At 32.3% G+C, this 14,663-nt stretch overlaps 1 protein-coding gene and 1 long non-coding RNA gene across 5 annotated transcripts; one reads left to right on the top strand and one right to left on the bottom strand.

The window, feature by feature from the left end:
• Positions 1-381: 381 nt before the first annotated feature.
• On the top strand, positions 382-3,624 carry LOC143547021 (uncharacterized). Its single transcript, XR_013137695.1, has 3 exons — positions 382-508; positions 2,146-2,438; positions 3,413-3,624. It is a non-coding gene; the product is annotated as an uncharacterized LOC143547021 (long non-coding RNA).
• A 1,583-nt stretch (positions 3,625-5,207) lies between these two features.
• Positions 5,208-13,908, bottom strand: LOC143547012 (uncharacterized). 4 transcript variants are annotated; one of them, XM_077038537.1, is made up of 8 exons: positions 13,802-13,908; positions 13,641-13,693; positions 11,543-11,808; positions 9,670-9,791; positions 8,948-9,041; positions 7,992-8,276; positions 6,576-6,913; positions 5,208-5,592 (listed from the first exon to the last, which is right to left on the bottom strand). In XM_077038537.1, the coding sequence occupies exons 3-8, from the start codon at positions 11,697-11,699 to the stop codon at positions 5,392-5,394; spliced, it is 1,197 nt and encodes a 398-aa protein (XP_076894652.1). In that variant the 5' UTR covers positions 11,700-11,808; positions 13,641-13,693; positions 13,802-13,908; the 3' UTR covers positions 5,208-5,391. The 4 variants fall into 4 exon arrangements, with proteins under 4 accessions (XP_076894652.1, XP_076894653.1, XP_076894651.1 ...); XM_077038538.1 differs by having other exon boundaries at positions 13,641-13,690; XM_077038536.1 differs by having other exon boundaries at positions 13,641-13,704; positions 13,802-13,891.
• Between the last annotated feature and the right edge of the window lie 755 nt (positions 13,909-14,663).

Here is a 14,663-nt window from a genome sequence, read left to right as displayed (position 1 = left end):
TTGCCGGAAACCACCTGATTTTGGTCGGATTTGACCATTGACCGATTAATTGGCCGACATGACCAAAATTAATCAGTGAAGTGGGGACTAGCGATTACTCGGTGGCTAGTCGGGATTTTTGCAACACTGGTTCCACCTTTACCAGGTCAAAACCCTACCCGAACCCGGAAAACGGTCAAATACCCGACTATACATGGAACCGATTCCTACCCGACTCGGTTTTGTCTTTTGTTGACCATACCCGGAACTGGTTTCTACAAAATATCCAATTTGTGCACCTCTACACCGGAACCGAACCTTCCACCTCTAGCCGGTCAAAACCCCCGATTAAGGGGGTTTGATGAGATAAAACCCAGCCCAGGCTAGTTTCTAACTTAACACCTAACGCTGAATGCTCGGCCCAATAGGCCCAAAAGCAGTTGACCAGACCTTGTTCACCATAAGAGGTCCAGATTCGGAGCTCATTTCCATTGCTGTTGATTTCAATCACTCACGCGAACCACCACCGGTAACTATATTACCTACTAGTCTACTTGTATTTATGTATGTGTGTATATGTATTGATTCATTCAGGTTTTTTTGATTGCTTTTATAATATGTTAGTTTTTGCACAATTTTATGTTTCCAGTATATTGTTTCACGAGCTGAATTAATTGATTGTTTGTTTAAATTGTTGTTTCCGATTCTGTTAATTGTGCTTGAAATGTAGGAATTTCTAGGTTGAATCGATTCGATTGTGAAACCTAGGGTTTTGTGATTTGGGTTCGGTTCGGTTTATTCGGTTTTTGGTTCGGTAAATTGACAATCAAATTTGGGCTAAAATATTTACTTAGAAATATATGTAAAGGATGCATAAATACATGAATTGAATGTATAAGTATATGAAATGGAGATGTAAAAACTAGAATTTTATGAAAATATGAATTGTTTGGTTCCGTTTGGTTAATAGCCTCAATCAAATTAACCAATCGGTTTCTGGTTAATCGGCTTTTGGTTCGGTTAATTAACAAAATCAAATTTGGGCTAAAATATCTACTTAGAAGTACATGAAAAGGATGCATAAATGCATGAAATGTGTGTTTAAATATATATGAAATGGAGATATATAAATACGTGAAATGGAGGTAAAACAAACTAAAATTTTATGAAAATATGAATGGTCCGGTTCGGTTCGTTTTGGTTAACCAAGGGTACAAAAAATAACCGATAACCGCTTTTTGGTTAATTCGGTTATCGGTTAATTTCGGTTTGGTTTTCGGTTCGGTTATTGTTCACCCCTAGTACCTGGTCTTTTTCAGTTGTGTGAGCTTAGATTGAAAGAACTAGGGATGAGATCGGTATTGTACTGAACGAGTAAAACCATATACCAAATACCGCGTGGATTTTTTTAGTACCGGTATTATAGAAAATACCGAAACAGAATGGCATCGATACCGAAAACATGAAAAAGCGAATACCTGTACGGGTACCGATTGTGTTCAGTCGGTGCCAGTAGTCGGTTAAAGGATGTTTGTCCCTCAAAAGAACTGATGTTCTGGTTTCCTTAGAATTTGATACATACATGAGTGAACATGACTTCGAAGTGGATACATACACAGATGATATGTGTGCACATTATTAAGCTTTGTAGATGGTACACACATTGAATGATTGTGCACGAAACAGTCGCTTATGACAGACATTTCTTATATGTTAAATTAGATACCTATATATTTTTCGCATAACATGTATTTCGGGTGTGCATTATAGTACTATCCTCACATGTAAATGGGCGATATATGTTTGTAATAGTTCGAAGACAGTCACATAAACATAGAGGCTTTAATAGAGTTATGTAATAACATGTAAGCTTTTGATGTCAATTCAAAGTATGTATTAATGTTTATTTTAAGAATATTGCTATGCATAGCTTAATTATATATGAATCCTCTTCATATTTAACTTTTTGGAACTTGTATGTTTGAACCTATGTTGGTATTAAAATTTAAATGTTTTAGTCTCATATTGGATTGGCTTTTTAGTTGACTTTTATGCAATCTCTAATGCTATGTTGAAGTTTAATTCTACATTAATTTCTAAACTGTACATTGTTCAAGATAAGTGATCAAGTTCCATTTACATATTTTTTTGTGCTCGTGAACATAGAGATGTCGTTCATAATGGAATTTGCTGAGAACTTGATCTTGAGAATGATGGAAGATCCCGCTGAAAGAGATAGAAAATTCAGAGACCATGTTTATCACATGAAGGAACAATGTGTAAAGACAAAGGAAATGTGGAGTTACCCAATTCGTCCGTATGGTTTCTGGACATTTGACCGCCACAATGCTCAAATCTTCTGGGATGCTCAAATTAGCCAGGTTGAAGGCCGTAGGGATCCGTATGATGATCTCCTTCAAGACCACCAAGCCGACTCATCATCGTCCTCTAAATAAACCGTAAGTTCCTTTTTTAAGTTTTATGAGATGAGACTGTTAGATGTAATATTTGTGTTTGTTGCTCATTTGTTGGTTTATACTGAAAAACAAAAAAGTTCTTCAATGTATCACACATTTAAATTTAATTCGAAAATCGAATTTGGGATTCGGTTTAAAATATGGTTTTTTTAGTTCGTTTGGAATAATTAACACCTAAAGAAGCTTTCAGTAAATCTTAACCCGCCTTTAAATGAATATAATAAGTTCATTTTTTTAATTTCGTTTACCTAATTAAGTTTTTATGGTTTAAATCTATCTATGCTCTCTAATAAAAGGCTGCTCTCTAATAAAAGGCTACAAGTTTTGCCACTTGTCACTCATACATTAAACCCCACCCTTTTTAGCAAATTTATAATAGTAAAATAATAGTTACATTCTTAAAACTTATGTTTCAAAATTTGTTAATTTAATATTTACTTCCTATTTTTTTTTCAAACATTTGATATTTATAATTATCTTTTACTTTTTTATGTTTTAAAGACTATTGTACAACGACTGTATTAATAATGTTTAACGGGTTTATAGTTTCTTGTATACTAATTATTTATTAAATATTATATTTTCAAGAATTACTCGTGTAATACACGGGCTTCAAACTAGTGCATAATATTTGGTTATCTTGATCTTGTTAATCATAATTGTAATACATGTTTTTGTAAAAGAAATATTATTTAACTAGAAAACATATAAATATATTATTGCCCATTGTAAGTAAGCCTTTTACTTTACAGTACAGAAAAGGTGATCAAATGTAATTTGGTTTTTGATAAGTTTTAACGTTATATTTCATCATCTCGACAACTTTTTGCTTGATTTGAGATCAAACTACGCATTACTCAAATATTTGAATTACATGTTCCGAGATATTAGCGTGCTTGACGAAAGACAAACTCGAAACTGACTCCTTGAAATGCATATGACATTATTATACATAGGTACTGCTTGGAGCATGTGATAACCACAACTTAATCAAGTGTCAGCTATTGATGCAAGGGTAGTTTCTTGTGGTATTTTCAAGTGAACACTTTTCTTGTATTTTTGAATATTATCTGTTTTTCATTTGTACCAAGATCATGATGATCTCAACTGAACTTGGTATATGTCATGTCGTTGTTTGCGTGTTAAATAAAATAAAACTCTTTATTAAGCGTTCGTCAAATGGTGTCGTTACCTAATCCATTCATTAAACTATTTTGTATATAATTATGCAGCATGAAGATTGTTTCTTTGTTTTAATAATTTGATTTTGCACTTGTAGATTACATACATAATCTCTACCTATGAAGCTTCTGTTCCCTTTTAATCCTAACATCAAAGCTAAAAACAAGACATCATTAGCGTCTAGTAGACAAACGCGTAACGTCATAGCGTGTAGTAGATAAACACGTCTAGTGGATAAACTCAAGGCATAGGATTGATCATACACTTTATTCTTGCAATAGAAAACTGGTTCAAAAACTTATTACAATAATTATCTACTGATCACATATTTAAAGTCTCTAACTAAACTCTATATTTATAATCTAACACTAACTTACTGACTAACACATTGTCATATTAATCATATTACAATTAGGAAACTAAATCAACTTGACCGACTTGTTAACTTAGGTCCTTCTATATCCATTGACTTGTGGAATTACAAACATAATAACCATTTGAATATAACAGACTAAAGGGTCATATAGAACTAGGATGACCAAAACCAGAGCAATGTTATAATAAGAAGTATATTTTTCCTAAAAAGTGTAGAAAGTGTGTTTTCACCATTAGATCTAATAAAACACATCGCACAATAAACACACCGCAACTAAAATAAAACACACCGCACAATAAACACACTTTCCATATACACCATTAGATCAACATATATAATGCACCATATTACTTCTTACACTTCTTAGACACACTCCACTTCTTATTTTAACCCCACCCTCAAAACCAATCTAGATTTGTATTTTCATAACACCAATCTATATTTATAAGATATATTGGTTTTTATTAGTCTTAACTATATCATTTTGGTCGTTATTGGTCCTAACTAACGAATTGACTACTGACGATCCCAACTTTTAAAGTATTTGTTCCTAACGGTCTGCGACTAATGGAATCCTAACACCGTTAGTTGCAGCTCGCCGAAAAAACGTTTTTGGTCGGAAAAGTCACATTTGTTTTTCAAAAAGCACCACCCAAACACCGCCACCACCACCAATTGACTCCCCACCAACCGTTTCCGACGACAGCTCTAGGGTTCCAGCAACCTCAATAATTGGGGCTTTTACTAGAAAATGGTTCCTAAAAGTTCGATACAAAGTTACAAAGATGTTTGGGACAAAATGTCGAGTTTTGCGGCTAAAAACGTTTTTTCTGACGACCTGCAACTAACGACATTAGGATTATGTTAGTCGCGGACCATTGGGAACAAATACTTTAAAAGTTGAAACCGTCAGCAGCCAATTCATTAGTTGAGATCGACATCAATAATCATGATTAATAAAAACCAATATACCTGTTTACAATCTAACCCTAACTTGGTGACTAAGACGTTGTCGTATTAATCATATTACAATTAGGAAACTAAACCAAACCTTGATTATAACTAAAAGAAATATAATCCCCTTATGAAAACACAATGAATACAAACCCAACCTTTATTGGTTTAATTCAACCCAAAATGACATTTTGATAAATTATTTAGTTTTAAGGACAATATTCAAACTATAAAGCCCAAATAAGAAACTAGCTTTAAAAACATTGTAATTTAGAGCAATTAAATTAACACATACCAAACCTACAAGGTGTTACTTGACAAAGAGATCCAAACTAAAACAACTAAAAATAAATAAAACAACATACACTAAGCCTTTCATTGTTTTCTGTACACCAATTCACTTTACTTTCAATGATTGGCAGGTCACCTTTCCAAGGGTTCTACAAAAGAACCTGCTGCAGCAATTCTCTCTCTAAGGTTAAATTTATTTGCGATTAACGGTCGCACATCGTCAACTCCAATAAGACTTTCTAAAAATGGAAGTAAAGTAAGCAGTTCTTGATCCGTACGGTCATCGTACCAGCTTTCTATTGGTATGCCATTGTCAACTTGAAATCCAAATGCCTGAAGCAAAGTGGTTACTAACATGTCAGCTGGCACATCATTATGTCAAATTGTCTTGAAGCAAAAACTTTGAAAGGTTAAGAACTTTTTTATCAAATAAATTACAAGATGATTAAACATTTGAACTCATTCACTTTTGGTTAAGAGAAGGTGTTGGTAGTGAAAGCTAAGCAGTTAATGCGGAAAAATATCGGATGTCGGTCAAGGACCGATATTTGAGATATCGGTTATCGCGGTGAGATATCGCTGGGATATCGGTAATTTTAATATTATATAAAATTTATATATATAACACTTTAACACTAACAATTCAGTATACTCTTCTAATATTAACAAATTATCTTTTTGCAAGTTGCAAAACACTTACAATTGTAGCAAGTCGGAATTGTTTAAGATTCAAACCACCAACATTAAACACTAAAAGTTGAAAATTAAGACTTAAAACACTTATATCAGGAATATCGGTGAAATATCGGTCAATATCAGCCAAATATCGGTCAATACTGCCGATATTATCGGTACCGAGATTCTGACCGATATTTTGACCGATATTACACATGAGGACCGATAACCGAGATACCACCGCATAGAGTGAAAGAGATGTTTATTGAATGAGTAAATATTACAATGGGGGTGAGCATCTATATATGCAAGAGCTAAACCCTAATTACAACCAATAATAGGCCCATGGGCTTTAACCCACTACATGGGCTGAAACCCTAATATAATATAACTAACAACTTTTATGCAATTTTCCCTTAGTTACGATAAACATCTAAGTTAATTAATTTTTGCGTCAGAAAAAGGTCAACATGGTCAAAGTTACAGTCGCATTAGCTGCCACGTCATCATTTCTCTATTTAAAATAAATTTAACCTATGATTTTCATAAAAAAATTTATCAGTTTACTTGAGTTATATCACAAAATTATTTTTAATACGTATATGAAATAAAATAGAATATAACTAAAGAAAGTTGTATACCTGTGGAGAGTTATCAACCATGATAACGCATGCTAAATCTCGCCCAAGGACTGATAAATCTTTGAGGTAGTTTCCTTCTAGAAAAACACAGGATTCACGAAAAACACGATGCCTAAAAACTTTCCTTTTTGGATCCAAAACATTCAGAAGTTGTTCGGCATATATGCTTTGGCTTGCTGTAAAAATAATAATTTCAAAAAGACCAGCCACGCGTTCCATAAATTCTTTCAGGTAAGGCCGACAACGAACATAGACTATGCGATCCTCAATGTTAAAGTTAACTGTAAATGTGAAATCTGCATCTTCGCATGGTTCCAGTGTGGAGTGCACCAAAGTCTCTGCAAAAAAATCATTAATATTGTATTTTGAGGTTTCCTTTATGTTATAACTAATTCAGTTAAACATGAAGTTACTTTTACAAATATAATTACAAACTATATTATTAGAATATAAGGATAGCAATAATGAAGAGGTGTTTGTGTACATTTATAAAAATTGAAGGCAAAATATGTAAGAAAACGAGTTAAGCTTCGGCTGCATCAACTGTGTGAGCAGGTAGCAACACATATTGCATGACTTCCCTTTTAAATACATGTCAGGCAACTTTTGACCAGTTTGACCAATTTAACCGGCTTCATTTTTAGCTAACTTTCTAATTTGAACCGTTTGAATAGTCATTAACAATATACAAATTTGAACCTCTATGAACAATAAATAATTTGGCCTGTTTGACTAGTCCTCTAATTTTATTACTATTACTACTTGAAAGATTTTGTGTATACTTACTCTTTGGGCAACTTTCAAGCCATTTGACGGGAAGCTCGTTTATTTAATAAGCGAACGAACGTAAAGAAAATTTTTTGTTCATTTATTAAACAAATAAACATGAACACATGTTTCATTCATTCATTACATCAGTGAATGTTCCTTATGTCCGTTCATATAGTTTGTTTAAATAATATTAAAAAAATCAAATATGTATACCTGTACTAATACTTTTATTTGTGTTGTGTTTTTCGATTTTTAATTTGAACTTTAAATTACAAGCCCATTAATATTTTTTCAGTTGTTTTTCATATATGTTTATTCAATTATATTCATTTATGTTCGTTTATGTTAGTTGGTTTACATTCGTTTAGTTTTTCTTACTAATGAACACAAACATGTTCGAATTCTTAACAAACGAACACGAACAACAAATGTGTTATTAATTGTTCGTGTTTGAATAAAGTTAAATGAGCGAACATGAACATGTCCCCGCTAGTGTTCGTTCGGTTCGTTAAACTGAATCTTGTAATTACAAAGAAACCAGAAAATCCTAAAAAGACCTAACTCGGGCATGTGTGCTAAACTGCTAACCAAAATTTTAGTAACATTTATAATCTAGTATATACTTAAAGAGAAATAAATACTAACCATCCAAGTCTAAAACAAGAGTAGTTGGTGGACAACTCCGTGTCTGTTTGGGTAGAAGCACGGGCCGATAAAACGGGACAACTGAGGCTAATTCTGGCAAGTTTTTAATAAAGAAATAGGGATCAAATTCATCAAACTCTTCACAATCATTATCATCCATTTGAATATCAGATGATGTATGGTCATTATTATGATGATGATCATCTTCATCAACACATTCTAACTTTGATTCTTTCATGCATTGGTATATAGCTGAAACTTCACTTGACAAACTGCATCCTAAATCTGTATCACAAGAAAAGATAGCAACATTATATAAAACAGAAGACGTGTATCCACATTTCATTTAGTAGATTAATTCATTTCCATTCATATACTGATGTACAACCAGCTTACTAAACATTTTATCAACTGTCGGAATTTAAAACAGTTTCTTGCATACAAGACTAGACTAGTTTTTTTTATTTCTTTTGCAGAGTGATTTAAAAGGTTCTGTCAAAAAGTTCTGCTCTTGTGGTGGCACAACGGCTGTCAAGTGGCAGTCGTCGGTATGGTTTTCCGGGGGAACGCCCAAGCCAAACTCTGAAGCCAGCGTGGGCCCAGTTAAGACAACATAGTCTGGCCATAGTGGGGCATCGGGGCTCTTCAAATTTGAAGAGTACAGTAGCCTAAATACAAGATAGTCGCCGTTCTAAAATAAAATAATAATAATAATAATTAAAAGGTTCTGCACATGAACTATACACTTTACTACTTTAGGTGATCTTTGACATGTTCAACCCGTTTGACTAGTTATTTCCTAATTTGACCCGATTGACCAATTAGAGAGAAATATATACCCGTACAAATATATGTGACGGTAGAGCAAATTTGCTACCTCTAGGATTTTTTTCAAGCATTAAGCTATATCAATTTCATTGTAAAACTATAACTAAAACTGAAATATCACTATTTACCTCCATCTGTAATTTCTCCTTCACCGGCTCTGGAAATGTGGAAAGTAGGGGAAAATATGGTTCCGTTCCCAAAAGATTCGGTTACACTACTTCGCTACAGCATATAAAAAAATACTTGTAAGAACCATAACTTAAAAAACTGACATAATAATAATAAGTTAACGACAACAACAACAATCACTATTCAATTGCAGGCTAAAGATTGTAATTACATCAAAACAAACTAAAACCTACAGGCAACGGATATATTAAATATGCTTATTATATCAATTATCATATTAAACTAACTAGAGCCTTCAAAAATATCATGTCCTTAACAAAGTATATAGTTAAAAAATGTGCATCAGTAGAAAATATAGAAGCTTACATTTGTTGTATTTATATCATTATTGCTTTTTTAGTTTTTGTATGATGTTCATATGAAATTATATAGTTAAAAGCCTGAGTGCCGGTTAATGCTCATAGTCTAATATATTACCACCTAAAAACAAGTAAGATATGATGACCAGAAGAAAGGGTTTACAAATTTATATTTCAAAAAACAGAAATAACAATAAATTAATATTTGCCTCAAGTATACTAGTTGAGTAGTTTCTTAAAACAGCACATTTTTTTGTGGCAATCAGTTTCCTATGCTCTTACCAAATTAAGAAACAAATGATGCAATGTTAATGAAATTTAAAACAGAAAGAGAAAGAAAAGAAAGACATGAATGTGATTACCTCAGAATCCACAGAAATGTTGACTGCAAGATAAGTATCACTGACACCGTCCGAACAAACCGTAGCATTTATATTAGTCAAATCAACATTTTCCTTGATGTTCCTTGTACAGGTGGCTGCTGCTGATAAAAATAGACATACACATGGGAATATGGCACTCAAAGTTATGATCCTCAAAGTCAAAGAAAAGATAAAATAGTCCAAGATAAAACACCAACTAGATGAACCATTTACAAGATTAATTAACGGACTCCGCAAACATAATCCTGAACACGTAAAATATCCTAGATTGCCAATTTAGAATATAATATGTGAAGCAACATAACTTCATTATCACTGATAATTAAATATTGAACAAAAGAATCAAACAAACAGTTGTAATAAAATGTGCATCAAAAGATAGTGTTTTTGGATGTGCTGATGCTATTATAAGTTGTATTATAAGTTGTAAACTTCTAATCAATTACAAGTTGTGTGTGTGCAAATTCTGATTATTCTACAAAATGGCAGATAAACAACCGAAATAGATATTTCTATACTGCCATGGTATACAAACTTAGACAAATTATTATTTATAAACTACAAATATATTTTTATTTAAATCATTTAGTAACAAACTCTATAAAAAAACATTATTATGTGTAAATCCACTAATTATATTTCTTTAAGAGTATTATTGGCAACGGATATGTGGGTAAAGAATAAGAAAAAGTCTTAAATAGTCAGTGTTTCTGCAGCACGCCAACACACATGAAAAATGATCATCTAACCACTAAATAACCATAATCATACACTTTCTCTACACTAAAACCATAGTTATCAAATGCGATAAGCGCTCAAAAGCGTTGAGGCTGGGCCTAGCGCCCAGGCGATAAGCGCAAAAAAAGTGTCTGATTTTTAAAAAAAAGCGCACATTAACAAAACAATTTTTTTAACAAAAATAGAACATCTTAATAAGAAAGCATACACTCATTCTTGAAATAGTTTATAGAACAACCAAAATCCAAAACATGAAGTACATCTTAATAATTAGAAAAACCTAATCATTAACACATCTATCATAATATCCCGTAATTCAACAACTCAATAAGCATTCGTTTTAATTGTCAAGAACAACAATTTGATCCATTAAAATATTTATCATAATATCCAGATTTCCAAAAATTAAAAAACTAAAACCTAATCACAAATTCTGAATATTTTAATCATTTAGTAACTGAAGTCAAATGTTATTTAAATGATATTTAATACGCATGGGAAGTTTGGGAAAAGATTAAGATGCTTTAATATTGAATTTTTAGGTACTCCTAGAGAATAGGAACAGGTTGTTTAAATGATATTTAACATGCATGGGAAGTTGGGAACATATTAATGGTGCTTTAAATATCTGAGTCATGCAACTCGCAATTAATGCGTCTGGCGCTTTAAATGCCTTAAGCGCAAAAAGCACTCGATTTTAACAACTATGACTAAAACTTTATTAGCACAACTTTAGATCAGAATAATCAGATAACCAGTTGTATAACACATACCCTGATGATAGCATAAAATCACAGCTTAAGAATTTAGGGGTGAAATCTTCTGAAACGACACGAAATAATCAGGATTGGGTTGCCATATCTAAACAGATTGACCTAGCTGCTAGCAACCCATTTAAGTGTTTATTACAGCCAACCAACCTGTTCAACTCATTTAGTTAAAGGGTTAAAAGCGCAATGTTCAGATTATAAGTTTTAAGTGTGTTCGGGTTAGGGTTGATGTTTTTAACATGATTAAGTATAAGAATCGTGTTTGGACGATTGGATTCAGTGATGCAATCCGCCAACCCGACACGATTGACACCCCTACTTAACAATTAGCATAACCAACTTACCAGGTTTTTGTTTTCTAGCAGAAGATGTAATTATCTGAGATACTTTGTTTTCTTGGTTGTTGACATCTTCTGGAACTTTTTTCTGTTTTCTTGAAACTTTTGGACTCCCAATTGCTTTTGAAGAAGTTCGTCCCATTGTTACTTTCTTTGTTTGCATCTCAAACTTGGAAAAAATCGAGGTCTAGAAGCTTATCAACTTCAGATTCTCAGTAGATACGTTTACAAGCCATAGTCTCCCTCAAACAGTTTGAAAATCATCAAGTTTCCTACATTAATCTAACACAAATTAGCTAAAATTGTCACATATTATTCTGCAACACGGCTACAGCAGCATATTATTCAAGCGCGCTTCTGTTAAACATTTATCTTGGATATTTGAGTCTTAATTATATAGTAGACATCTTTCACATGTCATCAACATTTAACTGCTACATTGATATGATCTAACCTTTATTATGTCATCTAGTGGTTAAGTAAAACCTTGTATATAGGACATATATCGTAAAGAAACACTTATTATACAGCATAGCTTTCAAGAAGATATATACGAACAAAGTATACATGTAGAGCATCCTTCATAAATCTTTGCAAAAAAAAATATTACTAGCCATTCACCTAAAAATGACAACTTTTCTTGTTTCATGAAATGCACAGCTATATACCAAGAAAAACTAATAAAATATAAATAAGTACAATAAATTATATGTTCAATGAAAGCTTTCCAGAAAATTCTAGAGGATATTGATTGCGAGAATTTAGAATTCTGAATGAGCTTCGTGGATACTATCTTTAAAAAGGTGTAGAAATGCTTAGAAACTTATGGAACTCTTGGAAAATAATGTAGTTTCATAAAATTTCTTGAATGGTGTAAATAATTCATGTATAGAAAATTCTAGATTATATTGGAAAAAGGATTTTAGAATGTAGCCACAGATAAGAAGGTTGAATTCACATGCATTAATAATGAAATCTAAAACTAGAACCTCATGTAACAAAATTCTATTCATCTGCATCAATAATATTCTATTCATCTGCATCAATAATGAAACATATCAAGAAACCCTGTAACTAGAACCAGTGACGTAAAAATCGCGATTGGGCGTCGGCAATTAATTGGAAACCAGTGAGCTGCCGATTCGATTTCACCTAATCGGGACCAGTCTAAAATCAGTAAAAATAAGTATTTGAAAACTTATACTTATTTTAAATAATTATATAAAACTGTGTTTGTGTGTGTAATTTTGATAAATTACATATAAATTCCAATCCGATTGATTCCCAATTAATTTCTATTAACCGCTAGTCGATACCCTATCACCCGACTAGCAGCTAGCAAGTTCTACAACACTGACCAGAACCTCACACTACGGCGGTGTTCCAACATGAACCTAACTCAAACCAACCAAATTACTGAATCCAAAGTATATGTAACACGCATCATAGCTCAAAACAAATAAACTGACTAGTAACCTACTAACCTTCAAATCATAAAACCTCAATTTCAAAACCCTAAAAACCCTGTGTACACTGTAAAAAATAAAATCAACACCTCAAAAGACATAAACTACAACTAACTTAAGCTAACAACCTTCCAAAACAACTCTACCTGTTCCACTTCGATCAGAATCAGAGCTCGGTGACACGTCACACCGTAGCTGCTGCAATAAATTTGAATCAATATCTTTCGTCAAAATCTTCGTAGTATTCGAAATTCGAAATTTATATATATCATTTTGTACACTCACAAACACACACACACACACATAGATAAATATATATATATATACAAATTTAAAAAATTACATATAAAATTCCAATCCGGTTAATCGCTAGTCGGTACCACACCGCCCGACTAGCGCATAGCGAGCTCTACAACACTAAAGATGTTTTACACAACACGAACGTAAGTACGTAACTGAAAACAACCAAATTACTAAAGTCACACAACCCAGTATATACATAACACGAATCATAGCTCATAGCTCAGAACCAGCAAAGCTACTAGTAAACCCTAATTCAACAATAAATAACAAAATCAACACCTCTAACACATAAACAACAACTAATATAATCTAATTACATTCAGAAGCCACTCTACCTGATTCAAATTGAATTAGAATCGAAGCTCGGTGACACGTCAGACGGTAGCTGCTGCAATGAAACTGAACCGAAACAAAAGGTGTAGTAATATTGTTTGAATAAGTACAAACGAACTGAAACTGATTGTGTAATAATAATATTATTATTAATAATATATACCTTCAAATTTTGATGATAATTTTCCCTCCAAAGAAAGAGAGGGGAAACTAAAAAGGAAGAATCAAGGAAAGTTTTGTGTCTGAATTCTGATAAAATGATTTTTCATTTTAGGTGAATATATTATTATTTATTATTATTATTATTATATATTGTTGTTATTTATCAAAGAAAGAAAATAAATAATCGTATTTAATACGCTCACCTGATCAGGCGTGATTAGTTTACAGTCGCGAGAGGGACGCGTGAATGTCACGGATGGTTTTTTGAAGAGGAAAAAGATGGAAGTGTAGGCGCGTGGGAAGAAGACAGAGAGTGAAATATAAGAGCGAGCTTTAAGGGAATTTATTTTGCTGTTTCTAATTTCTCTACTCGAGGTAATTACGGTTTGAGCGTTTGTTTATTTGTTATAAGTAGTGTTATAGAAATCGATATAAAAACACAATTCGTCCGTGGAAATTAGTTTTATTTATACTATATATAATACATCAAACAAGGGTAAATTAAGACACCCATTATTAAGTAATTTATAATTTTTAATGGCTAATGTACATCTTATATAGCATGCAAGATAAGGACAAACTTGTCCATTACAAAATATGTCTTGAAATAGTTATAATATAGCTCCCTGAACTTTACTCAACTTTTGTAAATTTTAAAAAATAGTTACTATTTGGACCTTTATCTTTACACATACATTCCTTTTAATTTTAATTGTAAATAACTTCCCATCAAAGATTTTCTAACGACCATAACTTTTTCATACATTAATCTTTTTATAAAAAATGCACCATAAAAATGAACATTTTATTGTCTTTAATTTGGGTATGGTTTTGCTATAATTTTTCAAATAAAAAAAATTAAC

Source organism: Bidens hawaiensis, unplaced genomic scaffold (assembly GCF_021521415.1).
Source record: "Bidens hawaiensis isolate Kalapana, Puna unplaced genomic scaffold, B.hawaiensis_p1.1 tig00014542_1, whole genome shotgun sequence".
Taxonomy (NCBI): Eukaryota; Viridiplantae; Streptophyta; class Magnoliopsida; order Asterales; family Asteraceae; genus Bidens; species Bidens hawaiensis.
The sequence above is the reverse complement of the archived record's forward strand: the minus strand, read 5'-3'. Positions and strand labels throughout refer to the sequence as shown.